The 21,367-nt window shown below is 50.9% G+C and overlaps 1 protein-coding gene across 14 annotated transcripts in view; it reads left to right on the plus strand.

The window, feature by feature from the left end:
* Shank2 (SH3 and multiple ankyrin repeat domains 2) overlaps nucleotides 1-11,086 on the plus strand; it is a 443,362-nt gene extending 432,276 nt beyond the window's left edge. For 10 of the 14 annotated variants that reach the window (XM_087605433.1, XM_087605682.1, XM_087605374.1 and 7 more), the window contains one exon: nucleotides 7,135-11,086. In XM_087605433.1, the coding sequence (XP_087461559.1) occupies nucleotides 7,135-7,705 (571 nt within the window). In that variant the 3' untranslated portion in view covers nucleotides 7,706-11,086. 14 annotated transcript variants of the gene reach the window in all.
* The last annotated feature ends 10,281 nt before the right edge of the window (nucleotides 11,087-21,367 follow it).

The following is a 21,367-nucleotide window of genomic DNA, read 5'->3' on the forward strand; positions in this document are numbered from 1 at the left end:
TTCTGGGTAGACAATATCTGGTGTCTCCTAGGAGAGGGATGGAGACTTACCCTCCACTGGGGACTGGGACTGTTGTCTTTCCCTACTAAGCGGATGCCAGACGCGGGTTGGGGGCTCCAGAGAGCATCACCAGCATAATCCCAGTGGCCAAGAACTGGCACCACCCAGACGGTCTATTCCTGGCCCAGCCACTCACAGCAAGGACTTTAGCCAATGACTACAGAGCACCTCCAAACATCAGGCATTCTGTCACGTAGGTACCAACAGCAGGGTCATCAACCAGCAGAGAGAAGTCTTGAGGCAGAGACAGAGGGACTCTATGGGAAGGTTCTAGAAGCTGGAGCTGAGGATTAGCTTCAGAGACAGGACTCACCACTGAAGACCATTATAAGACTGAGCACCTGAGAGGACAGGAGCAGCCATTAGACCTGGAACTCCCTTGCAATTGAGGGAAGATGACAGTTGCTGACCTCAAGCAGTAGAGGAAACACACAGCTCTGACCCTCCTTCTCAGATCTGGGGATTGCACCAGGTTGGGCATAGGCTTAGGGCCCTGGGATGCCAGCAGTGGTTGCAAGACACAGAGGCCCACAGGCCGGGGTGGCAGTTCACAGAACCACACATACGTCCTCTATGGGGGGTGGAGGTGACCAAGCTCTACCTCCTGCCTTGGGTGCACTGGCCACTTGCTCACATTTCTCAAACACATCTCCATTGCCTTCACTGGCGGGCCCAGGATAACCACTGGAGGGGCACTTGGTCTGAGCATCCTGCCACCACTTACAGATGCTTCTAAAAGTTAAATTATGAATGACACTGGGCAAAATGAGGTTCGGAATCAAGTGGAGAGAATTATTGAGGAAAAAGAAATGAGGGTTTCAAGAGAAAACTGAAGACTGGCTATGCTCTCTTCAGTGACATGTTAAGACAGAAAGACCCCGCTTCCTCACGAATGACTGTGCTCACCAAAGAAAGGCTGGTTCTCAGCATGTTCCTTTCCACCACACGGGCAAGAGCTTTGCTGTGCTCGTAATTTGAAATAATGATCCCCTTTCTACTTGACAGCTCTGAGAGACCCTGTCTTATGCTGCCACCAGGACAAAGTCCAGGGAGGAGCAGAGAGTTAGACGGCCTGGCCTTTGCTTCCCGGGGTGTAAGCAATCTAACTTTAATGTACCCAGGGTTTCTAGACTGACCCCAAAATCAGGACAATGTGGAATTTAGACACATTTAATTACAAATATATTCAAAGAGTCAGCTGGAACCCTCTTTCAATATATTTGTATATATATATATATACATATATTAGTGTATGGTTTCAATATATTTGTATATATATATTAGCATATGACATCAGAGACACATCTGAAAGACCATGGAGCAAAGCTGTGGGCAGATCTGGCTACAGGCCTGATGCTGAGGTAATCTGTCAGAAGTCAGACCAGGCCAAAGTGAAGGAAACTGATGGGTGAGGTCTGCATCTACAATCGCTGTCTCTTCTAGCTGCCCACAGGCTTCCCTGTCCTGGCTGGGCGCAGAGCATGGAACCCCTTGCTCTGCAGCTCCGCCCCCTGCTCCGTAGCTCCGCCTCCTGTTCTGCAGTCCCACCCTCACCCTCAGAGGCTAAGGTAGTAGCGTCTGCCTCAGCCCCTGTGGAATGGATATGCAAACACTTCATGGGTAACCTTGGCATGTTCTTCGGTTGGACAGGGCTTTTGACTTTCAGAGGCCTCCAGTCATTGGAATCTGGCCCTCAGTGGAGGCAGCAGGCCTGATTGACATTTTTGCTGCTTCATGAATCTAAACAGAACACTTAGGTGTCCTGGTTAAAGCTGCCTAGGGCCAAGGACCAGCCATGGTAGGGAGTTTACTAAGCCGCAACCACTGTCTATAGTCCAGTACCAAGCCCAAGAAAGAAGAGACAAGGGGACATCACCACAGAGGGTACTACAGTCCTCCACAACTGGAAAACATAGTCATCGTCATCCACCCAGGCAACCCAGGATGTCCCAGGATGCCAGGTACCATATGGTGCTCAGAATTTGTCATTTAAGAAAACCGCGTGTCATTAAGAAATCACGGCCACTGCTCCCTTTAGGGAACTATATGTGACAAGTACCACAGAGGAGAAAAGGCACTCCAAAAGTCAGGTTAGAAAGGAGCCGGCACTCAGAGGAAGTGATTTCCAGTGACCTAGGTTCACATATGATCCAGTTATACAGAAACCAGAAGCACAGAGCCCGGGTCACGGTGGGTGGAGCGTGTGAAGCCGGACCAGAACAGACTCTACATGCCCATGTGAGGGAGTCGGTCGGAGTCAGGCCACCAGGCAAAGAGTGAGCAAGCTGTGGGAACACAGGATCAGATCCAAGGGATGAAAACCATGCTCATCAGGAGTGGACTCCAGTTTGCTGACGTTCCTGGGCTGCGTGTAACGAACGTGAGGAAGATGCTGTCAAGGTCCGTGCTGAAGAGGGGTGGTGTCTGTTGCTAGAGACAAGAGGTACCTGGGAGACAATGAAGATCTAGACCTGGCTGCCTGTCTATAAGCACTGACTCCTGAAGCTGGCTGTGACCAGAGACCAGGCATCACGTAGCAGGATGAAACCTGTTCTCTTCCAACATTCATGGAAAAACTCATCTCGTGTTCCTCTCCCCCTAGAGCACAGGGTAGAGTGCTCCAGGGAGTCCCCATGGCATACACTCGACCGCCATCACTTTGTGGTGAGCCCATGAGGGACAGGGTTTGGCCTTCGCCTCGTTGAAGCACACGGGAGCTTGGGAGGAAAACAGCAGTGCTGAGGAAGTTCAGGTCCCCAAGGCCCCTGTGCCGGCAGCATTCCAGGTGCCTGTGGGGCTTCACTCGATCCCTGCCACCCCTGCTGCCCTCCCAGAGCAGTCCTCCACCCCCGCCATTGTTCTCTGGCTCTCGGCTGGATCACCAGTATTAATCTCAGTTCTGAAATTAATCAGTACGATCGTTAAACTACTGTGACCACCTGGTCACAGAGCTCGGGCTTCTGCCCCGTGACATCTTAAGCTGTCTGCACTGCCAGGCAACTCAGTACTTCAGTCACCAGCCAGAGCAGGAGGGTGATGGACGGTACTGCCAAGGTGCAGCGCTCGGTAGCGAGGTGAGCTGTCAGGGCCGCTATCCACACGTTGACAGTCTCTATCTGACCACCAAACTGCGGGTCTCTTATTTAGAATGTATTTATCTTTTTTTATGTGCCATGGATGTTTTGCCCGCTTGAGTCTCTTACGTATGGCAAGCACATGTAGTGCTCACAGGGGCCAGAAGAGGGCATCGGACGCTCTGGGACCCGAGTTACAGATGGTTGGACCATACGTGTGGGGGCTGGGATTTGAACCAGAGGCCTCTACAAGAGTAGCCAGTGCTGTGAACCGCTAAAACCATCTCTCCAGCCCCTTCAAGTCTTCTCTCTTGATCTCATCACTCTTTTGACAAGAGCCTATCACAGGTGAACAGTTCCTCCTGAAAGGAGGTACCTTCCTGTCCTGGCAACTTGTGAGCTACGTGGGAACCTAGACAGTGTGCTGAGCCTACGACAGCTTCCTCAGAAGGAAGGCAGGCAGTGTCCCACAGCGTTCCTTCCAAGCTCTGCGCCCATTCTGGAGAGAGGCGCTGAGGCCTGGGGCGAGCAGAGCCCACAGAGTTCACTAACCCCATGATGACTGCAGGGCATCAAGGATCAGAGGGGGGTCCCAGCTTCGGAGACTTAGGCAAGCACTAGAAAGGTCCCAGAAAGAGGCAAGGGTGCTGCTCCCACAGTGTTAGGGAGGCTGAGGCAGGGGGATTGTGACAAGTTCTAAACTAACCTGGGGCTACAGTGAGACTCTGAGTCACCAAAAAGAAACTGTGAGAGGGAGGGAAGGAAGGAAGACAAGTAGTTTAGAAGTTAGCCTCATGCAGAGGTGAGCCTGGGGTCGAGAGTCCATGCCCAAGCTGCTCAGAGTCCTGGCACCAGTGCTAGCCCCCGAGGAGCCTCTGGCCCACACTTCTGCTCAGGTCCAAACTGAATCAGTAGCCAAGTGTGAGTCCTGCTGCCCATCCGCCTCCCAGTCTTCAGTCCCTGCCAGGGAAGACAGGTGAAGAGCGTCTGCCAGCAGCTGGATTTGCTCTTGGGCTGGTTTTGTTTTGTTTCTTAATTCGCACATTTTTTAAATGAATTTGATTTAAAAAGCAGGCTAGAGATGATCCTCCCAGAGGCGGGTGTTTGTGAGTGTGTATCTATTCTAAATCAGGGTAACAGGCTTCTGTATGTGCCGCCCAGCAGCCCAGCCGTTGCCTAGCAACATAATGATCTGCGCACAGGGGAGGATCCAGTGAGTCATGACTGTGTGATTCACCAGGAAGGAGGCAGGCTACCCAGAAGGCGCAGAGCAAAGCTGGCAGGCCAGTCCAACTTAACTCAGCAGTTGCCACACTGGGTGGGGTACTGGTAGGCCCCAAGCGTGTGGCCAGGACTATATCCCTGCCGTTAGCCACTAGGCTGACCACCATTTTGTGGTGTTAACTTGATGCAAAGTGCTAACCTGGGCTGGTTGGCCTGGGTCCACTGAGAGCACAGATTCGTTCTTTCCAAGTCAAAGCCAAGTGAAGGAAATAGCTGTGAGCCACGTGTCGGAGATCTGTCCTTTCTTCCTCCGTGCCTCACGGCACACCAGAGAAGGCAAGGTGTAGGTTCCCTGGCTCATGCGAGTGCCTGCCCCAAGCCACTGGGCTGCCTGGCGGGAGGGTTCAGAGGTGCAGTGCTCAGCCAGGGTTTAGTCTACCATGTTTCCACCCATGGAGGCTGCTGCCTCTCCTTGATTTCCAGTCAGTTCTGCAGTGTCGTCTCAACCGTTCCCTGTGTCGTTTCCATTCGCTCCCATGGCGCTGTTTGCAGAAGAGGGTCATGCTGAGCAGAAGTAAGTGCGGCCTGTCGAGATCCGTGTGTTCCCCGTGTGTCACTGTCTCTGCTCCTACCTCTACTCTCCAGCAGCTGCTGCTGCTGCCTGCTGAATCCATCCTGACCAGAAGGCCTCCAGCCCTGGGTACTGGCTTAGAGACCCTTCAGAGCAGTGCCCAGGCATCTGCTGGCCCTCAGGGGACTGTCATGCCAACCACATGGCTGCAAACCAAGGGTCAGGCCAGTGCAGGGCATAGAACTTCCCAGCCCCCTCCCGATCCTTCAATGCCTCACTGGCACCCAGGAGCTCCTGTAGGACACCCCCTGCCTCCCCTATCCTCCCTAAAGTAGCCTGAAAGTAACCCCCCTTCTGTAGAGGGAAGTGGCATGTATTACACATGTGCCCCTTCCCCAGTTACAGAGAGCCCCTGGGCAAGGGCAGTGCTTGGTCAGGCTGAATCTGGAGCGGCTCACCCTACGACCTGAAAATCGGAGTGGGGCATGGCAGGTTCTGCCGACTCCTAAATGTCCCTAGCCCACCTCTCCATGGCTACCTAAAGCCGAATCTTCAGGGCTCCCCCTGAAGGCTGCAAAGCCCAAATTGGGCTTCAGGGCCTTTACTCCATGGACTGACTCAGGCCTGCTAAGATGACCTGCACACTGCAGGGACAGGCTCTCCGAGCAAACCTTGGTGGGGGGCACACTCGGGGACCCACATGTACCTTCAGTTTCCAGAAGACACTGCTGCAGGTCAGATGCTCCCATTCCCAGCAGAGTCCTAGCCCACTGAGCCCATACCTCTTTTCTCCCCTGTAATGTCCAGTAATCTCTGCTAGTCCTAGTAAGGGTATTCCACAGAACAGAGGTAACCTGCTAATGGCTTCACCCAAACATACAGCAGGCAAAGTAAAAGCAGCATCCCAGGAAAAGGAAAAGGCAGAGTAAGTCCAGGGACAACCATATATTGCCTCGGACTCTCTCCCCTCACTTAAGCTCTGAGGAGGTCTTCTACCATCTATGTACTCTGCAAGAGGAGTAAAGTAAGGGGTCCCCAAAGTTCAGTGTACCAACACCATTGTAAGGAGTTTAGCTCAAAGCAGGCCCCGTGATACCACACCCAGTATCCTCACCCTGACAGTTATGAGTTGGACTGGGGAGCCCTCAATTCTGACCAGTTTACACAGGATGTGAAGACGTGGGCTGAACTCTGAGCCACTTCAGTCTAGGTTGTGCCTGTGGTACAATGGACCTTTCTAGAAATGAGAGGGGTGTGGTGTGCCCACGTTCACGTTGGTGAGCCCAGGTCAAGAGACACACCTACTTTCTTTAACCCGGTGCTGTCTGCAGTTTGGCAGTAGAGCAAGACACAGCATTTGGAGGGAGGCTTCACCTTCCTAGATGTGTGGCTAGAAAGTCTTCAGGGGCCCTGACCAACATGGATCAGAGAATGCATTTCATAAAACAGCCACTCCCAGATAGATAGATGACTGAGAACAAGAACTTCCTCCTCACGCAGGAGGACCTCTCCCAAAGCAAGTCGCCCAAACACAGCAGGCCTGAAGAGGTAGGCTCTATGAGGTGAGGACTTCACCTACCCATACATTGCAGGAAGGACACCTATGGCCACCTTGGGAAAAGGGGTGTCCTATGGTAATAGGGACAGACCATCCTGCCAGCAAGTATCCGCATGCAGGGAGTCCATCGGTATACCCTGAGACTTGCTGTCAAATGGGCCAGTCAGTGGTAGGCAGGGTTCCCTGTGAAGAGGCCCCCGGAGAACTTAACCTTGGACACACTAACAACCTGGGTGCTCTATGTCCTGAGCATCCAGGGAAAATCTCATTCAACCCCACGTACAACATTTCTGAAGCAGGGCTGGCCCTGCATTCGTCCAAAACCCAAAAAGATTTAACCCTAAGCAGAGACCTGACAGGCTGCCCAGAAAGGGAGTCCTCTGGAATGTGTATGTTGCTGGGAGAGGGCCTGCGCTCATTCTGGCCTGCACAGGGGGTCCCTCCAGGCTCTTTCCAGCCTGGCCCAGGTGAGTGGCTGGCTTGCTGTGCTGTGGTGACTCCTGCTCCACCCACACCCCTCTGACTGGCACAGCAGTCTGTTTCACTGCCAGTGCAGACCCTCTGCTGTGGTGTGGGTGCCTCCCCCTTCCATCCCATAATCCTTAGGGACCCAGAAGTGATGTTCTTCTCTGTCGTTGCTATTTCAGAAGCCCGGAGGTCATGAGCACTGTCTCAGGTACACGGAGCACGACGGTCACCTTCACTGTCCGCCCCGGAACCTCCCAGCCCATCACCCTACAGAGCCGGCCCCCTGACTATGAAAGCAGGACCTCAGGACCGAGACGTGCCCCAAGCCCTGTGGTTTCGCCAACGGAATTGAGCAAAGAGATTCTGCCCACCCCTCCGTCTGCTGCAGCAGCCTCTCCCTCCCCCACACTCTCAGATGTCTTTAGCCTTCCAAGCCAGTCCCCTGCAGGGGACCTCTTTGGCTTGAACCCAGCAGGACGCAGCAGGTCACCATCTCCTTCAATATTGCAACAGCCAATCTCAAATAAGCCTTTTACAACTAAGCCTGTCCACCTGTGGACGAAACCAGATGTGGCAGACTGGCTGGAAAGTCTGAACTTGGGTGAACACAAGGAGACGTTCATGGACAATGAGATTGACGGCAGCCATCTGCCAAACCTCCAGAAGGAAGACTTGATAGATCTTGGGGTGACTCGAGTTGGGCACAGGATGAACATAGAAAGGGCTTTGAAACAGCTGCTGGACAGATAAGGGTGGCTGTCCTGGGCCTTCACAGACTCCTTTCTTATAAGTAGAGATGGGCTTATGTTGAAATGTGTGGTGGCCAAGCAGAGGCTGACAGCACCAATCTCTGGTCTGTGGGTTTGTCTCTGGGTACCCAAAGAAGTGCTGTGGATGTCCCTTGGTGTGGCCAAACCAGGGCCTCAAAACCCAGCTCTCTGTGCAGATTTCTTGGGTGGCTTCTGTCCAAAGGGACAGTAAGGGGGTGTCTGTCCTGGTCTCAGAGGCTGCCATAGATGGCATGTGGGACCCTCTCCTCCTGTGGCAGATACCAGTGTACTCCAGATACCTCCCGAGGCCTCCCTCCTCTGCCTTCTGGGCAACTCTCACCCCTCAGCCCCGGAACACAGCCTTTCTTCAGGCCTTTGGCCTCTGGGTGGGTTCGTTGGCTCGGTCCCTCCCCTGTGCTTGGCTCTCAGTGAGCAGCCCCAGGTGGAGCCCTGCCTGAGCCAGACCTTAGAGAAACACTGTCCCATCCACCTCTAGTCTGACTCTTGTGACACGCATCTGAGCTTCTTTGGCCCCAAGGTCCTTGGCAGTGGTGGCTGTGTGGACAGGATCGTGCCCAGCTTGCTTAACTTGCTTTCTTTACTTCTGCAAACTGATTAGCATAATTCCAGGGTGGCCAAACTGAAGTCACACGGAGTTAGTCAAAGCACAAAGTCACGATCCTGAGGAGGAGGGAGGCCTGGCCATAGAGCCAGCCAATGTGTGGCTGCCCAAGCACACAACCTCCTCCAGGGCAAGGACAGGTGTCTGCCCAGAGCACCTGCCCAGAAGGGAGAGGTGGGGGCTCTTGAAATTTACTCTAATTGGATGTCTGCAGAGCTCCACAGAGGTCAGAACAGGTGAGCATCTTCTTTTACAAGGACAAGAAGACCCAAGGTTTGGGGGAAGCACGGTTGCCATAGAGAAGCTGTTGTCCTCCCTGGTGGCGGGTAGAATGTCACGCCCTTCACCGCATCAGGCCACAGGTGAGCATCCTGATAAGGCAGCACTTCGGCTCTCAGAGGCCAAGAAAGGTGGAACTCAGGGGCCTTTCTCCCTTCTCTCAGATAGCGGGGATCCCACCGGCTTGTCTTAACATCTGGATCTCAGAGAAGCCTGTGGTCAGGACCTGGTGGAGAACAGAAAGTGGGGCACAGGCTGTGGCGAAGTTTAGATGTGTGCGGAAAGGAAGGTGGGGAGCATCCTGGACCAAGCCTCACCTCAGGCCCGGCCACCTGAGCCTACCCTTCTTGCCCCCAGATCTCTCCCTCTAATACCTCTAACATCCCAGGGAGGTCATCGGCTGCACACAGCCACCACGCAGCCAGCTAGGCTCCCGCAACCCCCTCTCCCCCACACTCAGAGGAGACTAGAATGTCAGGTGATGGTTTTATCATTTCAGAACTAGCCCAGCCCATCTCTAATTATAAAACATGTTTTTCCTTTTTCCCCCCTCCACTTATGCTCACAGCCGTGTGTCTGACGAGGCCTGGAACAGCACTACAATGAATACATAAAATTTAGCAATTTAAAAAAAAACTTTCTTTACTGCAAGTTTAAATACGTGTACAGATAGTTCATAAGCACAATATCTTAAGAAAAAAGTGGCCGGTCTACCGGGCAGCCCCTGTGCCACCTAGTGCTGGAAAGCTAAAGGAAAAGGGGTTGTGGTTTAACAATACTGTTTCCTTGGGACAATTATAGAAGCAACCTTTTCAAAATTACCCTTCCCTGGCCACTTCCTCAGAACCTGCAACACCGAGTCCTTCTTCAGCTTTTGCCACAACTTCATCACTGAAGGGCAATTATTTCGTCAAAAGGATTAGAATCCACGACTCCACAGTTTCTCCAACAACAACAGACAAACATGCATATTCGTGCATGCGTGCGGACACACACACACACACACACACACACACACACACACACGCACACACCCTCTCATGCATGCACCACAACCCTTGATATGGAGACCAGGGCTTTGAACCTTATTCTGTCCCCCAAACCCTTTGCAGGTCAACCCCAACTTCTGAATCGTCCAATGAGCTGGTACCAGGTGACCGTTGAGCACTTTGCTCTGGGTTCTGTCATTCCCCACAGCGAGGCGAATGAATCAGTAATGCTCCAGAGATGTTGAGTCCAGACACTGCGGGTAGCCACTGAAGAGTTCAGAGAGTGTGAAAATGTGGCCCGCCACTAATTTGTCTTCCAATGGGTGGTTCTTCGAAGTCCTCTCAGTGTGCCACAGTACTAGGTCCCTTTCCTGTGCCTCTGGTTGGCATTACCTCTGTGCTCAGTGCCAGGCAGATGCTAGGCAGGAGAGACCTGGTGGCTTGGGGCCCGCTGAACGTAGGCAGCAGGTGACAGGCTGCGACTGCCTTCTATAGACTTCAAGCCACAGGCCTCCAGGCAGAAGCAAGCTGACTGCCAGCCCCGGGAGCTGATAGGCCAGCTTTGCTTTGCAGTGTCTGGTCACAGAAACACAGCTGGACCTATCAGAACTGACCCCTAATCATCCAAACACACATTTGCCTCGATACTGGGTCTCTGTCTCTGACAGTTGATTTTTGCACAGAAAGCAATAGTCCCTCATTGAAGTTGCAGCCCACTGTCCCCCCCTCCCATTTGGAACATGTCAGGACCAGGCCCTACCCCAGGACCCTCCTCAGTGGTGAATCAGATGTTAAACTGCTCATAAGGACCATGTTACCACTATTCCAGGTTTTAAGATCAACTTTTGTTATATACTGTAATTTAAATAACTGCATAAATTTACATGCCTAGTTTCTGTAATATTGTGTATACAAAACCAAAATCTCTCAAGCTGTAAATTGTGTATACCCGCCAGGATCCCCACTCTGGGGCATCCATGCGCATTTTAGATTTAATTCATACAATTAAAAACTCAATGTGACTGCTGACGTGCTGAAACTTTACATAAGAATTATTTGTGATACTTTAGTTAATAAAATGGTGAGGTTTTTTTTTTCCTGAGTTATTGAACAAGCAAACATTACCCAGCTGACCTGGCAATGACTTTTTGTGTGTGTGCGGGTAGGGGGCCACAAATATTGATTTTTTTTTCCTCCCATTAGCAATTTTGGGTTTTAAATACTAACATGGTTCACACTATAGTTTGTGTGTAACAACACATGTCACATTATCTTTGTTGCTGTTAATTTTGTGCTTTTTTTTTAGACTTTATTTATTTAGAAGGAGAGAGAGAAAGAGAGAGGGAGAGAGAGAGGGAGAGAGAGCGAGAGAGAAAGTTCCTGTACTTTGCACTTTTCCCCCCAAATCCTTCAATCTCTTGTATGGCAACCAAAATTACTGTAAAAAAAAATAAATATACTCTTGCAATAAGGTTGTGGTTCTGATTACAAAGGGGAAGGTGGAGCTGGCTCCCCCAGAGCAGTCAAGCTTGCCCTCGGAAATAGGGTGTTCTGCACACTTCAGCCGGCTTTGCCTGGGCAAGCTGACAGGATAGCATCTTCCCTTCAGCCACTTCACCTCAGGCCCGTTCTCCTCAGGTGCCCTCATTGTCTAAATGGAAACCTTGTATATTATTAGAGAATTGTGCAAAATGTCAAAAATGGGCTTGTGTGACCACTCCTGTGAGCATGCGTCACAGGCCTGGCTGTCCCTTCTGTTTTCAGGGTGGGTGCAGGGGCACCCCAGAGACTGACCCAGGCTTGCCTCCCTCTTTCCCAGGAGGAGAAGTGTCCTCACAGCAATGAGGGCTGTCAGCTGGCCAGGGGCCATGGAGCAGAAGACCTAGCCACTTCTCTGGCTGGCCTAAGCAGGTGATGCTTCCACAAGCAGCGGTGGACTAAGGTCAGGATAGCAAGAGAGAATCAGGGTCTTTGGCAAACAGCTGGACCCGGAGCTTAGGGGCCATCCGTGTGCCGCTCCTGGAAGTATATCTGAAAAACACTGAATCTCTCTGGCCTCCTGAGTTCTTCCCCAACAGGGTCTCTCCTTGGGTATACCCGTCATCCAAGTAGCAACCACTGTGTCCTCATCTTTCCCCTTGCTCCCTGTGCTCCTCCAGTAGATTCTCCTAGACCACCAGCCCCCCCAGCTTCACTGTCCGGTGGCTTTTCCCAGACCCCTTGGTAAATTGGGCATCCATCGGGGGGCATCTACCGGCCCACCTTCTCTGTACTTGAACTGTATTTGAGGCATTTGCTCCCCGGGGGTCTGAACCGTGCCTGCACCTGTAGAGGTCCCGGGTGGGAACACCCTGGATGGAGGGATCACTGACACTGGCATTTAGACTGCCTGCTCTGGGCAGAATCTGGCAGTGTCCAGTGCCCTGCCCCAGATTCTAGCATCCCCCTGGCTCCACCCTGCAAGTCCCCACTGTCCTGATGATGCTGTTTCTTCCTGCTCTCCGGGACGTGGGTCTGCAGCTCACAGTCTTTGCCGGTTTGTATTTAAAAAGTCACAGCAGCCACTGTTCGTGGCTTCTACTAGAACTCTGTTCACAGCCAATCCAAAACTTTAATATGAGCCTTCAAATAAATCCTGAATAGAAAAAATCGATTTAAAAACAAAGTGTGTGCCTTGGGTGTTTTGAACTAATCTGCGTACTACCATACTGTAACTGTACATTTGATAAGAGGATCAATGTATAATGTAGCTGATTTAAAAAATAGTTCTAGTGCCTTGTCTTCTGAACTGGAAGCTCATATCAATGCACAACCTAAAGAATCGAAGCCCAACTGGAGAACTGAGTGCTGAGAGGAGCTAGGCCCTGGGCAGAGCCCTTCTCGTCAGAAAACTGTGGGATACACACAGTCGGTTATGCTTAAAAAAATAAAATAAAATAGAGAGAGAGAACATTGAAACCGAATTGTGTTATCAACTAATTTTCCATTAAAAGTGCTCTCTGCTACATCACGTCCAGTATTTTCATTTAAATGCAAACATGTTTTAGAGAATTATCATGGGGGTTGGTGTCAGAGCTGAGAGACCTGGGTGGGCAGCGCTTGTGTTGCAGTGCCCCCTGGTGGCTCCAGCCAGTGCTGCTTACCAAGGTCAGTGGTGGGCTTTGGTTTCATGTTTTGCTAAAAACACAAAATATTTGCATTCCCGTGACTGAGACTAGACATTAGAAGTATGTCGGTGTGACTCTAGTCTCACAACTGTCAGCTGTTTCTAGACGTTCAAGGTGTCAGATTTTCCTGAGTGGCGTGTGGTGGGTACACTCTGGGAGCAAGCATTCTGTCCCTGGGTCTAGACTAATCACAATTAGAGTGAGCCTCAAGGGACTCAGCCAGCAAGGGGAGTGATGCCACCACACATCGTGTCTCCTCAACCTACTGATGGCAGAGGTGGGAAGACAGACACCAGGCTAGGCACACTGGCATGCCATAGAGTGGTACACACACACACACACACACACACACACACACACACACACACACACCTTAAAGGTGCAAGGAGTGCCTCAGATCTGGAATCCTCCCACAAAGCCCCAAGACTGTTATGAGGCTGTGCTATAGCCAGCAGGCTGTGGACACACGGGCCACAGAGTTTCAGGCAGGGTAGGTCCCACTAATCCCAGAAGCTGAATCACAGAATGCAGAGAGGAGCAACTCCTTTCTATTGTGATCATTGTGTCCACACAAGGCTCGAGCACTAGGGTTAAGAATTCAAAGGTGAGAATGGACACTGCCCACAGGCACTGGGTGAGACGCCCAGGCAGCCTAGGAGCACAGCCAGGACACAACCTGGAGTTAACTCAGCAGCCACCTGCTCTCCTGGCTGCTCATGGAAATCAAGCCACCCCAATGCTGCCCGGAACTGTCATTAAAACGTGCTTTCTGCCCCAGGACTGAGCAAGTGTCATGACCACTGTGTAAGGGCACTGGCATAAGTGGCCTGGGCACTGCAGGGTGCCCTCCACGAGTGTGTACCAGCTTTGAGGCAGAGCCCGACTCCAGAGCACTTCAGTCTCAGTGCGGAACCAAGTCCTCTCGAGACATGAATGGGGAGGTTCAGTTTGCTGTGCAACCTCCCTGGCCAGGTTCACCTGGAGGGGAGAAGCCATAGGTGCCCTAGGAATAGGCCACTTGGTCAGAATCCATACCTGATGCCAGAGTCATGACCTTTCCCCTTCTCCTTCCCTAGTCTTTAGTTCAATTCAGGGATTCTGGAAGCTCCGTACTGCCCAGGACCACGGTCCACACCAGCTTATACAGAGGAAGAGGCCAGAATCAGAAACAGACCACCCTAACTCCCTTACCTGTGGTCAAGATCACCATACACAGGACCCTAACCTTCAAATAGAGGGCCTGAGAGAAAGGGCACCTTGGCTAGGTGTAGCATTGACTGACTTTAATGTTTCCTAGGAACTGTCGCCAAGCTGACATCCTTTCTATAGATATGGGAACTGATGATCCCACATGTAGATGCCACGTGGACAGGATTTCCAAAGGCCCAGTCCTCGATGTGGGCACACACAACTTCCACTCACAGCTGGGGATTGCCTACAGTTTCTGGTCCAGTTTACTGTGCATATTTGTCTATATGTCAGCCCCGGTTGGTTGGCTCTGGTGCCCATGGTGACCTGGGTGCTGGCCCACCACAGTAGCTTTTCTCCCACAGCTTCCTCTACTGTGAAAAGAGGACTTTTGCCTTTCTGCCCCTTCCAGATTATAGGTGTGACAGAGGAGGTCAGAGCTGGGAGGACAAGAGCAGTCATAAGCACAGTCTCACTGCCCTGAAGCCAGGAAAGAAACCAGAAGAGACAGCAGCAGGCCCCCCCTGGCCGTGGAGCACACCATCTGAGCCAGCTCAAAGCAAACCCTCCACTTTCAAGCAAGAATTTGTGAACTGTGACTGGAAAGACCGCGTCAGAGACACTGAAAGCACAGCAGCTCTGAGGGAACCCTACGACTAGAATCTTTCAGTACTCTACAGCAGCTCTCCTCCCTCCTCCTGAACCAGCCTTGTGTGGGAGAAGGGTGCTCACTGGATCATGTGGCTGCTCCTCTCCATTAAGGGGACCCTTAGAGCATGAGAGACAAGCCTGGCATGTGCAGACTGTTGCCCTGCCAGTCCTCAGCCATGAGCATCTGACAGGAGGTGCACTCTGGGAACCAGGAAACCAGAACAGTTAAAGTGATGCCGGGATCACCTCACTGGGTTCAAGGGTCAGACCCTCACTAGATGCACAGTGGAACATAGAAGAGGGACACACACCCTACCCCTCTCCCCACCCCGACAGCATCTGTCCTACAGCCCTTGGTCCTGGACATTTCTTCACTTTTGACCCTGAGCCTGTTCTCATGGCTACAGTATCCCTGAATCCTCGTGGAAATAAGGCAGGCTCTTATCTTGAACAATACTGTCTGGGCACGGCATGGCTATTTCTGTCAGGAGTGGCTATGGCCACCTGCAGGGGATTTCCACAAGATTGTGTCCTCAATGGTCACTATCTGAACAGCGTGTTTCCAGATTCTTGGTGTCTTGTTCAAAGAGCTGAAGAAGCACAAACAAATGGAGAGAGAGCAGGGGCTTTATTCAGAAGCAAAGTTCTGTACAGCAAAGAAACAGTGAATGAGAGGGTGTAGGGGCCCTGGTCCTGGCTGGACTTTCTTCTGTGGCTCCAAGGGGAGGAAGTGGCTGCTAGGTGTGGGCTATGGGTAGTTTTCAATCTGTTTTTATTTGGGGGCAGGGGATTCAAGACAGGGTTTCTCTGTGTACCGCTGGCTGTCTTGGAGCTTGCTACGTAGACCAGGCTGGCCTCGAACTTACAGAGATCCACTGGCCTCTGCCTCCAAGTGCAAGGACAAAGGATTGTGTCAGTCAGCACACCTGGCTAGTTTTCCATTTTGATTGACAACTTTGAGTCTTATTCTCTGTTTATTTTCCTTCCCATGATGCATCTGGCTTTAACATGTGCTCATCGATTACACACAGGCATAAGATGGGATTGGGGGTTTTCCCGAAAACTTCACTCCGAGGACACAGTTTGCTGTGCATTCATCCAGAACTAGTCCAGGCTGGATCTGTGCACTGCCTCTAGGTCCCAGATGTGTTCCGTAATGTTTGACCACAAAAGGGATGTGTGGCTCATGCCTCATGGGCACCCCAGGAGGCTTCAAGGGAGTGCATGGTACTCTGTCCTACACCCCTGGAAATATTAGCAGTTAAAGGATCCTGAAGGGAGCTGCTACTTGAGCACTTCAGCAACATAACCAACTGAAAGCCACTGTTCCCTGCGGGGAGACCCCTCACCCTTAATTCTGCAAGTGACGCCCTAGCCCGTGCTCCTACAACTGTCTCCTTACCCATGCTCTTCTAGTGACTCCTTATCTAGGTTCCTATCAGGAACCCCAATTAAAACCACTGACTTACCAAGATGAGCTTGGTTGGATCATTTCTTTGATCTGTTGTTGGTCTCCCATCTTGCTATGGTCTTCATGGCTTTGAGATTGAATTTCACACAGAGAGGGGGAGGAGAGACAGAGAGAGACAGAGACACAGAGACAGAGACACAGAGACAGAGTCAGAGAGACAAAGAGACAGAGACAAAGATAGACAGAGAGACAGAGACACAGACACACACATACAGAGAGGGAGAATGAGAGAGAGAGAGAGAAAGAGAGAAAGAGAGAGAGAGAGAGAGAGAGAGAGAGGCGCTAGGATTGAGTGGATCTTATGCTCTAAAGGAGATGAACCAGTTGTAGCTGGCATGTTTACTGTATACAGCATGGGTGAGGAAGAGTGCTAGTTAACCTCAGTCCTGGGTCTCTGGAGTGAGCACTGTCAGATGGCTATCATCCAGGAGGAGGATGCTATGGTTGATAAGAGTTTCCACACACGTCAACATCCACACACAGGATGTTGCTTTGCTATTCCTGAGCCTGGCCCAGGAAAGGTCTTACCATTCCTATGGGTCTGAGGCATTGAGGTCCTCAACATGGCTGTGCTCATGATAATAATACACATTCATTCAGGACTTCCTCCATTATCCACACTATCTAGGGTGCATAGTCACACCTTCTAGGAAAGTTAATACAACAGTTGGAGCTTACACAGGGACAAAACAACAAAACAGAGACGCACTCTGAAGAGCATTGTGCGTGCTCTGGGTGATGAGGTACAACTGAAGCTAAGCTAAGGGTGGAGTGTCCACAGCCAATCCTGACATAGCTGTCAAAGTTCTAGAAGGGTGGGTTTGTCATGGTAGGAGGCAGGTTGAAGCAGTAGGCATGGTGACTGGAGCAGTCAGCTGAGCTCATGTCTTCAACACAAGCACAAAGCAGAGAGTGAACCCAAAACAAAGTGAGGCTTTATAACCTCAAGGACAACTACTTCCTCTAACAGGGCTGTACCACCCAAACATCCCCCAAACAGCGCCACCAACTAGGAACCAAGTGTCCAAAACCTGAACCTACGGTGGACATTTGTCATCCAAACCATAGTCTGTCATGGTTACAGGACAGTGTAGCTATACTGACCAAAGGATCAGTTAGATCTGCTCCCCCCACCCTGTCATGTCATGTCCTGGTCCTTCCTATTTGAAATAAGAATGTCTGCTCTCTCCATTTATATAATTGTTTTAATTTTATAGAAGATTTCATTTAAAAGACTTTGAACTTTTAAAGTGTTGGGACTTTTTTCAGACTATATATATAATTATATAATATTATATAATTAATATATTATAAATTATTATATTATATATTATAATATATAATATACTCTATATAATTATATCTAATATAATATATAAATATATATATTTAATTTTACATTATACATTTTGAGATAAACATAAGACCTGGGGACAAAAGATAGAAGGTTATGGTTTGAAAGTGACGTGTTTGTGTCCAGTTGACAAGGGATTGGTTACAATGGTTAGATTTAATTGTCAACTTAATCCTGTAAGTGTTGCAGCTCTGAGGGGAAAGGGAACTTGACAGTCAAGAGCCAAGGACTATCACAAAGTCACACACAACAAACCTCACACAAGAGATTTATTGGGCAAGACACAGGAGGGTGGGTGAATCTGCTCAGATGGGAAGCAGCAGAGAACTGACCAGGAGGCAGACTCATATAGGGTTTCTTGGACACAGTTCTTCAGGGTAGAGATTTCCAAGGTCAGGACTGGTGGAATTTCTAGGATTGGTGGGTTTTGATTTATTTTCAAACCCAGAAGTGATCTCAGACCTTTTACCCTACAGCTCCAACTTAGAACCACCTGGGAATAGTACAAGCGAGGGACTGTCTAAATTGAACTATGGACATATCTATGGGGATTGCATTGAGTTAATTGATGTGAGAAGACCTAGCCCACTGTGGGCAGGACCATTCCCTAGGCAGGGGCTCCTGAACTGCCTAAGAGTAGAGAAATCCAGCTAAGCACAAGCAAGCAAGTGGGGCGGGAGGCAGAGAGGAGAGATGGATAGAGGGAAGATGGATAAAAGGAAAAAAGAGGAAAGCTTGGGCATCTAGTGCTCAGGAGAAATAGATGAACACACTGGGATATCTTATCCCAAAGGTTCATTCAGGAGTTCTAGTAGCTCTTGCTTTTGAACCTGGTCTCACTCTGCCACCCAGGCTGGTCTTGAACTTATTTGCTCAAATCATCCTCCAATCTTAGGCTTGCATATGCTCACAAAGATTTCACCATCCAGGGGGGTCACACGATGATTACAAGCACCCAATTAGAGACAGGAGACCACATGCACCCTTTTTCCCACTGAGGATGTTGGAGTTGTTCAGGTAGTGATTCTGCCAAACCAGGGAGGAACACAGTGGGTGACCTGTCACTAGAGCCCCAGGAAAGCCCCGTCCACACCCCAGCCCACTCCCAGCTCTTCTTCCTTTCGGAGCATCCTCTTCTTTGTGGTGGCCACAGGAAAACGAGTTGACCTAATAGGACAGAGCTATCCCTGGGACACCTCATTTTCTGACCTTAGCATGGAAGACGTCAGACCTACCCAGACAGCTGTCTCCAGTCTGCACATCAGACCTTACCAATGGCCAGCCATGACTTCAGGACTCCCCAAAAACCACTGCCCCTCTCCTCATGGCCCCAGACATTCGGCAGAACTGAGTCTCCACCTTCATGCCCCAGCAGCTCAAAGCATGTTACTGTCCAGGAATCCACCCCCACACTCCATAAATTCCTCAGGCCAAAGGCAGCTGACCTTCAGGTGACTGGTGAATTACTTTGTCAGTGCTGACAAGACTCACACTCAGTGCCTGGATGCCAAGCCACGTCCCTAATCTCATTTAAGAGAATGACGGGAAGCATGCATACTGGCTCAAGAAACAGGCCTACCTACAATGTCCTGTTCCTGATGAGCCTCTGTCCCTGCCCCACTCATAGGCAGAGGAGACCAGCAGTGGTCAGACTTTATATTCCTGTCACCCCCATCTCTGCTCACCCTCCTATCATGTGAAAGCCACCACCGTGAGTCCTAATGTGACTGCAACCTCAAGGGCAGAAAGCTCTCTACTGTAACAGAAGGGTGAGGGCCCTGCAGTGGAAGGAGAGTGTGGCCCTCAGGGACAGAGCCTACAAGCCACACTGGAGGCAAGGCAGGGCTGGCTGCCATACCCAGGGGTCACTAAAGGAAGGTTCGACTAGAGGGTCACATTGGCACAGCAGAAGCAGGCACCACAGGAGGGAAGCAGGTTCCCATGGGCAAGCCAGATCAGTTCCCAGCAGGTGAGGATCCAGGTGGAGCAGGAAAAAGTGAGAGCCAGGGCAGTAGGGGCCCGCCTTCCTGGTTCTCTAACTATAGGGTGACTGCATTCCCGAACTGGAGCCAGCCCTCCAGGGACTGACTGGGAGTGAAAGTCTTGCCACAGAACAAAGCCAAGTGTGTGCCTGGGCAGCCCCACAGATGAGGCCACACCTAGGCTGCAGAGATATCAGAGGCACTGGGACTCCTGACTACTGGACCAGCAGTGTGTCAAGACTTAGGGAAACGGCCAGCCAAGATTTGGGTCTCCCCATCATGACATCATGAGCACCATCCAGCTCTGTAGATAAAAGCCAGTGTAGAGCACTATCGGGGGTAGCCAGAACAGCTTGCACTGACATCCGAGATCCCCCCTTTCTGCACACCTGCCTGAGGAACAGAACACTGCCTGCCTGCCACTGAGAACCACAGAGCAGGCTGTCAACAAGTGTCCAGCTCTGCCAAGGCGCAAGTACCAATGGCTTGGTTACTTTTCATCTGCTTGCTCCTTCTCTGCTACCCCTGGCTGGCCCAGCCAGGCCCTCCTTCAGTTACCAGTACTTTGTCCAGGGCCATGGTTGCCCTCTAAGCTGGTAAATAGTACCCTGAAAAAATGGCACCTATGGCTATATCCATTAGGATTCATTTAGAGGCTAATTCAGAACCCTCTCTCTCCCTCTCTCCCTCTCCCTCCTTCACTCCCTCCCTCCCCCTCTCCCCTTTTCCCTCTCTCTGTGTGTGTGATGTTTAAAGAAGTCAAAGACCAACCTCAGATATCGTTCCTCAGTAGCTGTCCATTTTGTTTCATGGGACAAGATCATCAGTGAGACAGGTAACGCACCAGATTAAGGTGGCTGGCCAGCGAGTCTCTGGAGAGGTGGCCTCCGACCCCCACTTCCCCAGAGCTGGGATTACAGACAAATCCTAGTGCATGCGTGCGGCTTTTTAAAAGCTATGTGTATGCATATGGGTTTGTATGTGGGTATGCCCATGTGTGTGCAGGTGCCTACAAGAACCAGATCAGAGACCAAAGACATAGGATCCCCTACATGTGTAGCCCAACATGGGTAATGGGAACTGAACTTGGGTCCTCTTCAAGAACAGTGCAGAGTCTTAACCATTAAGACATCTGTCCAGCTCTCCCAATCTTCCCCTTCACCCCTGCCCTGGTTGTTTTGTTGTTTTCAAGACATACTCTCAATGGGTACTCAAGTCTGGCCTGGAACTCAAAGATCAGCCTGTCTGGGACTAAAGGATGTAGCACACCTTTTGGCACCAGGTTTTTGGTCAAATAACCCTTTCCCAGGGGTTGCCTGAGCCCTTAGGAAGACAGAATCTTACGCATGATTCCTAGCAGGAACAATATTACAGTTACAACGACTCAATGAAGAGAAGTTTGTGGTTGTGGGTCACCACCTGAGGATGTGAGCTAAAGGATCCCAGGAAGAAGAAGTTGAGAAGCAACTTCCTCAGCTGGACTTGACTCAGCTGGAATGTAGGCCTCTGAGCAGGCCTGTTATGTTAACTGATGTGGGAACCATCTTAGCTATGGGCAGGACTGACTATGGACATGACATGGCCAGCTGCTTCTGTGCTGTGTACCTTCTCCACCATGATGGACCATATGTAGCTAAGTAAACCCTTGTTCCCTACAGCTGTTTAATAAGGGTGCCTTGTCGCAGCGACAAAACCTAAGATGTGCAGCAAGTTTTACCAACTGAGCCATCTCCCTGCTCAGATCCTAGGGTACACTTCAGCCGAAAGCACCCATCAGGGAGCAAGGCCCTTAGGGGCTGCGGCTGCTCAGCTACCCTAGTGAAGGACAGTGCAGCCTTGATAACGGGCATCTGAGTGAGGCCCCCCTGGAAATTCAGCCCCAGTGCCACCTTCAAATCAAAACATGGAGACTAACCACTGCAGAGGACCACACAGCAAA

Source organism: Rattus norvegicus, chromosome 1 (assembly GCF_021556685.1).
Source record: "Rattus norvegicus strain SHRSP/BbbUtx chromosome 1, alternate assembly SHRSP_T2T, whole genome shotgun sequence".
NCBI classification, from domain to species: domain Eukaryota; kingdom Metazoa; phylum Chordata; class Mammalia; order Rodentia; family Muridae; genus Rattus; species Rattus norvegicus.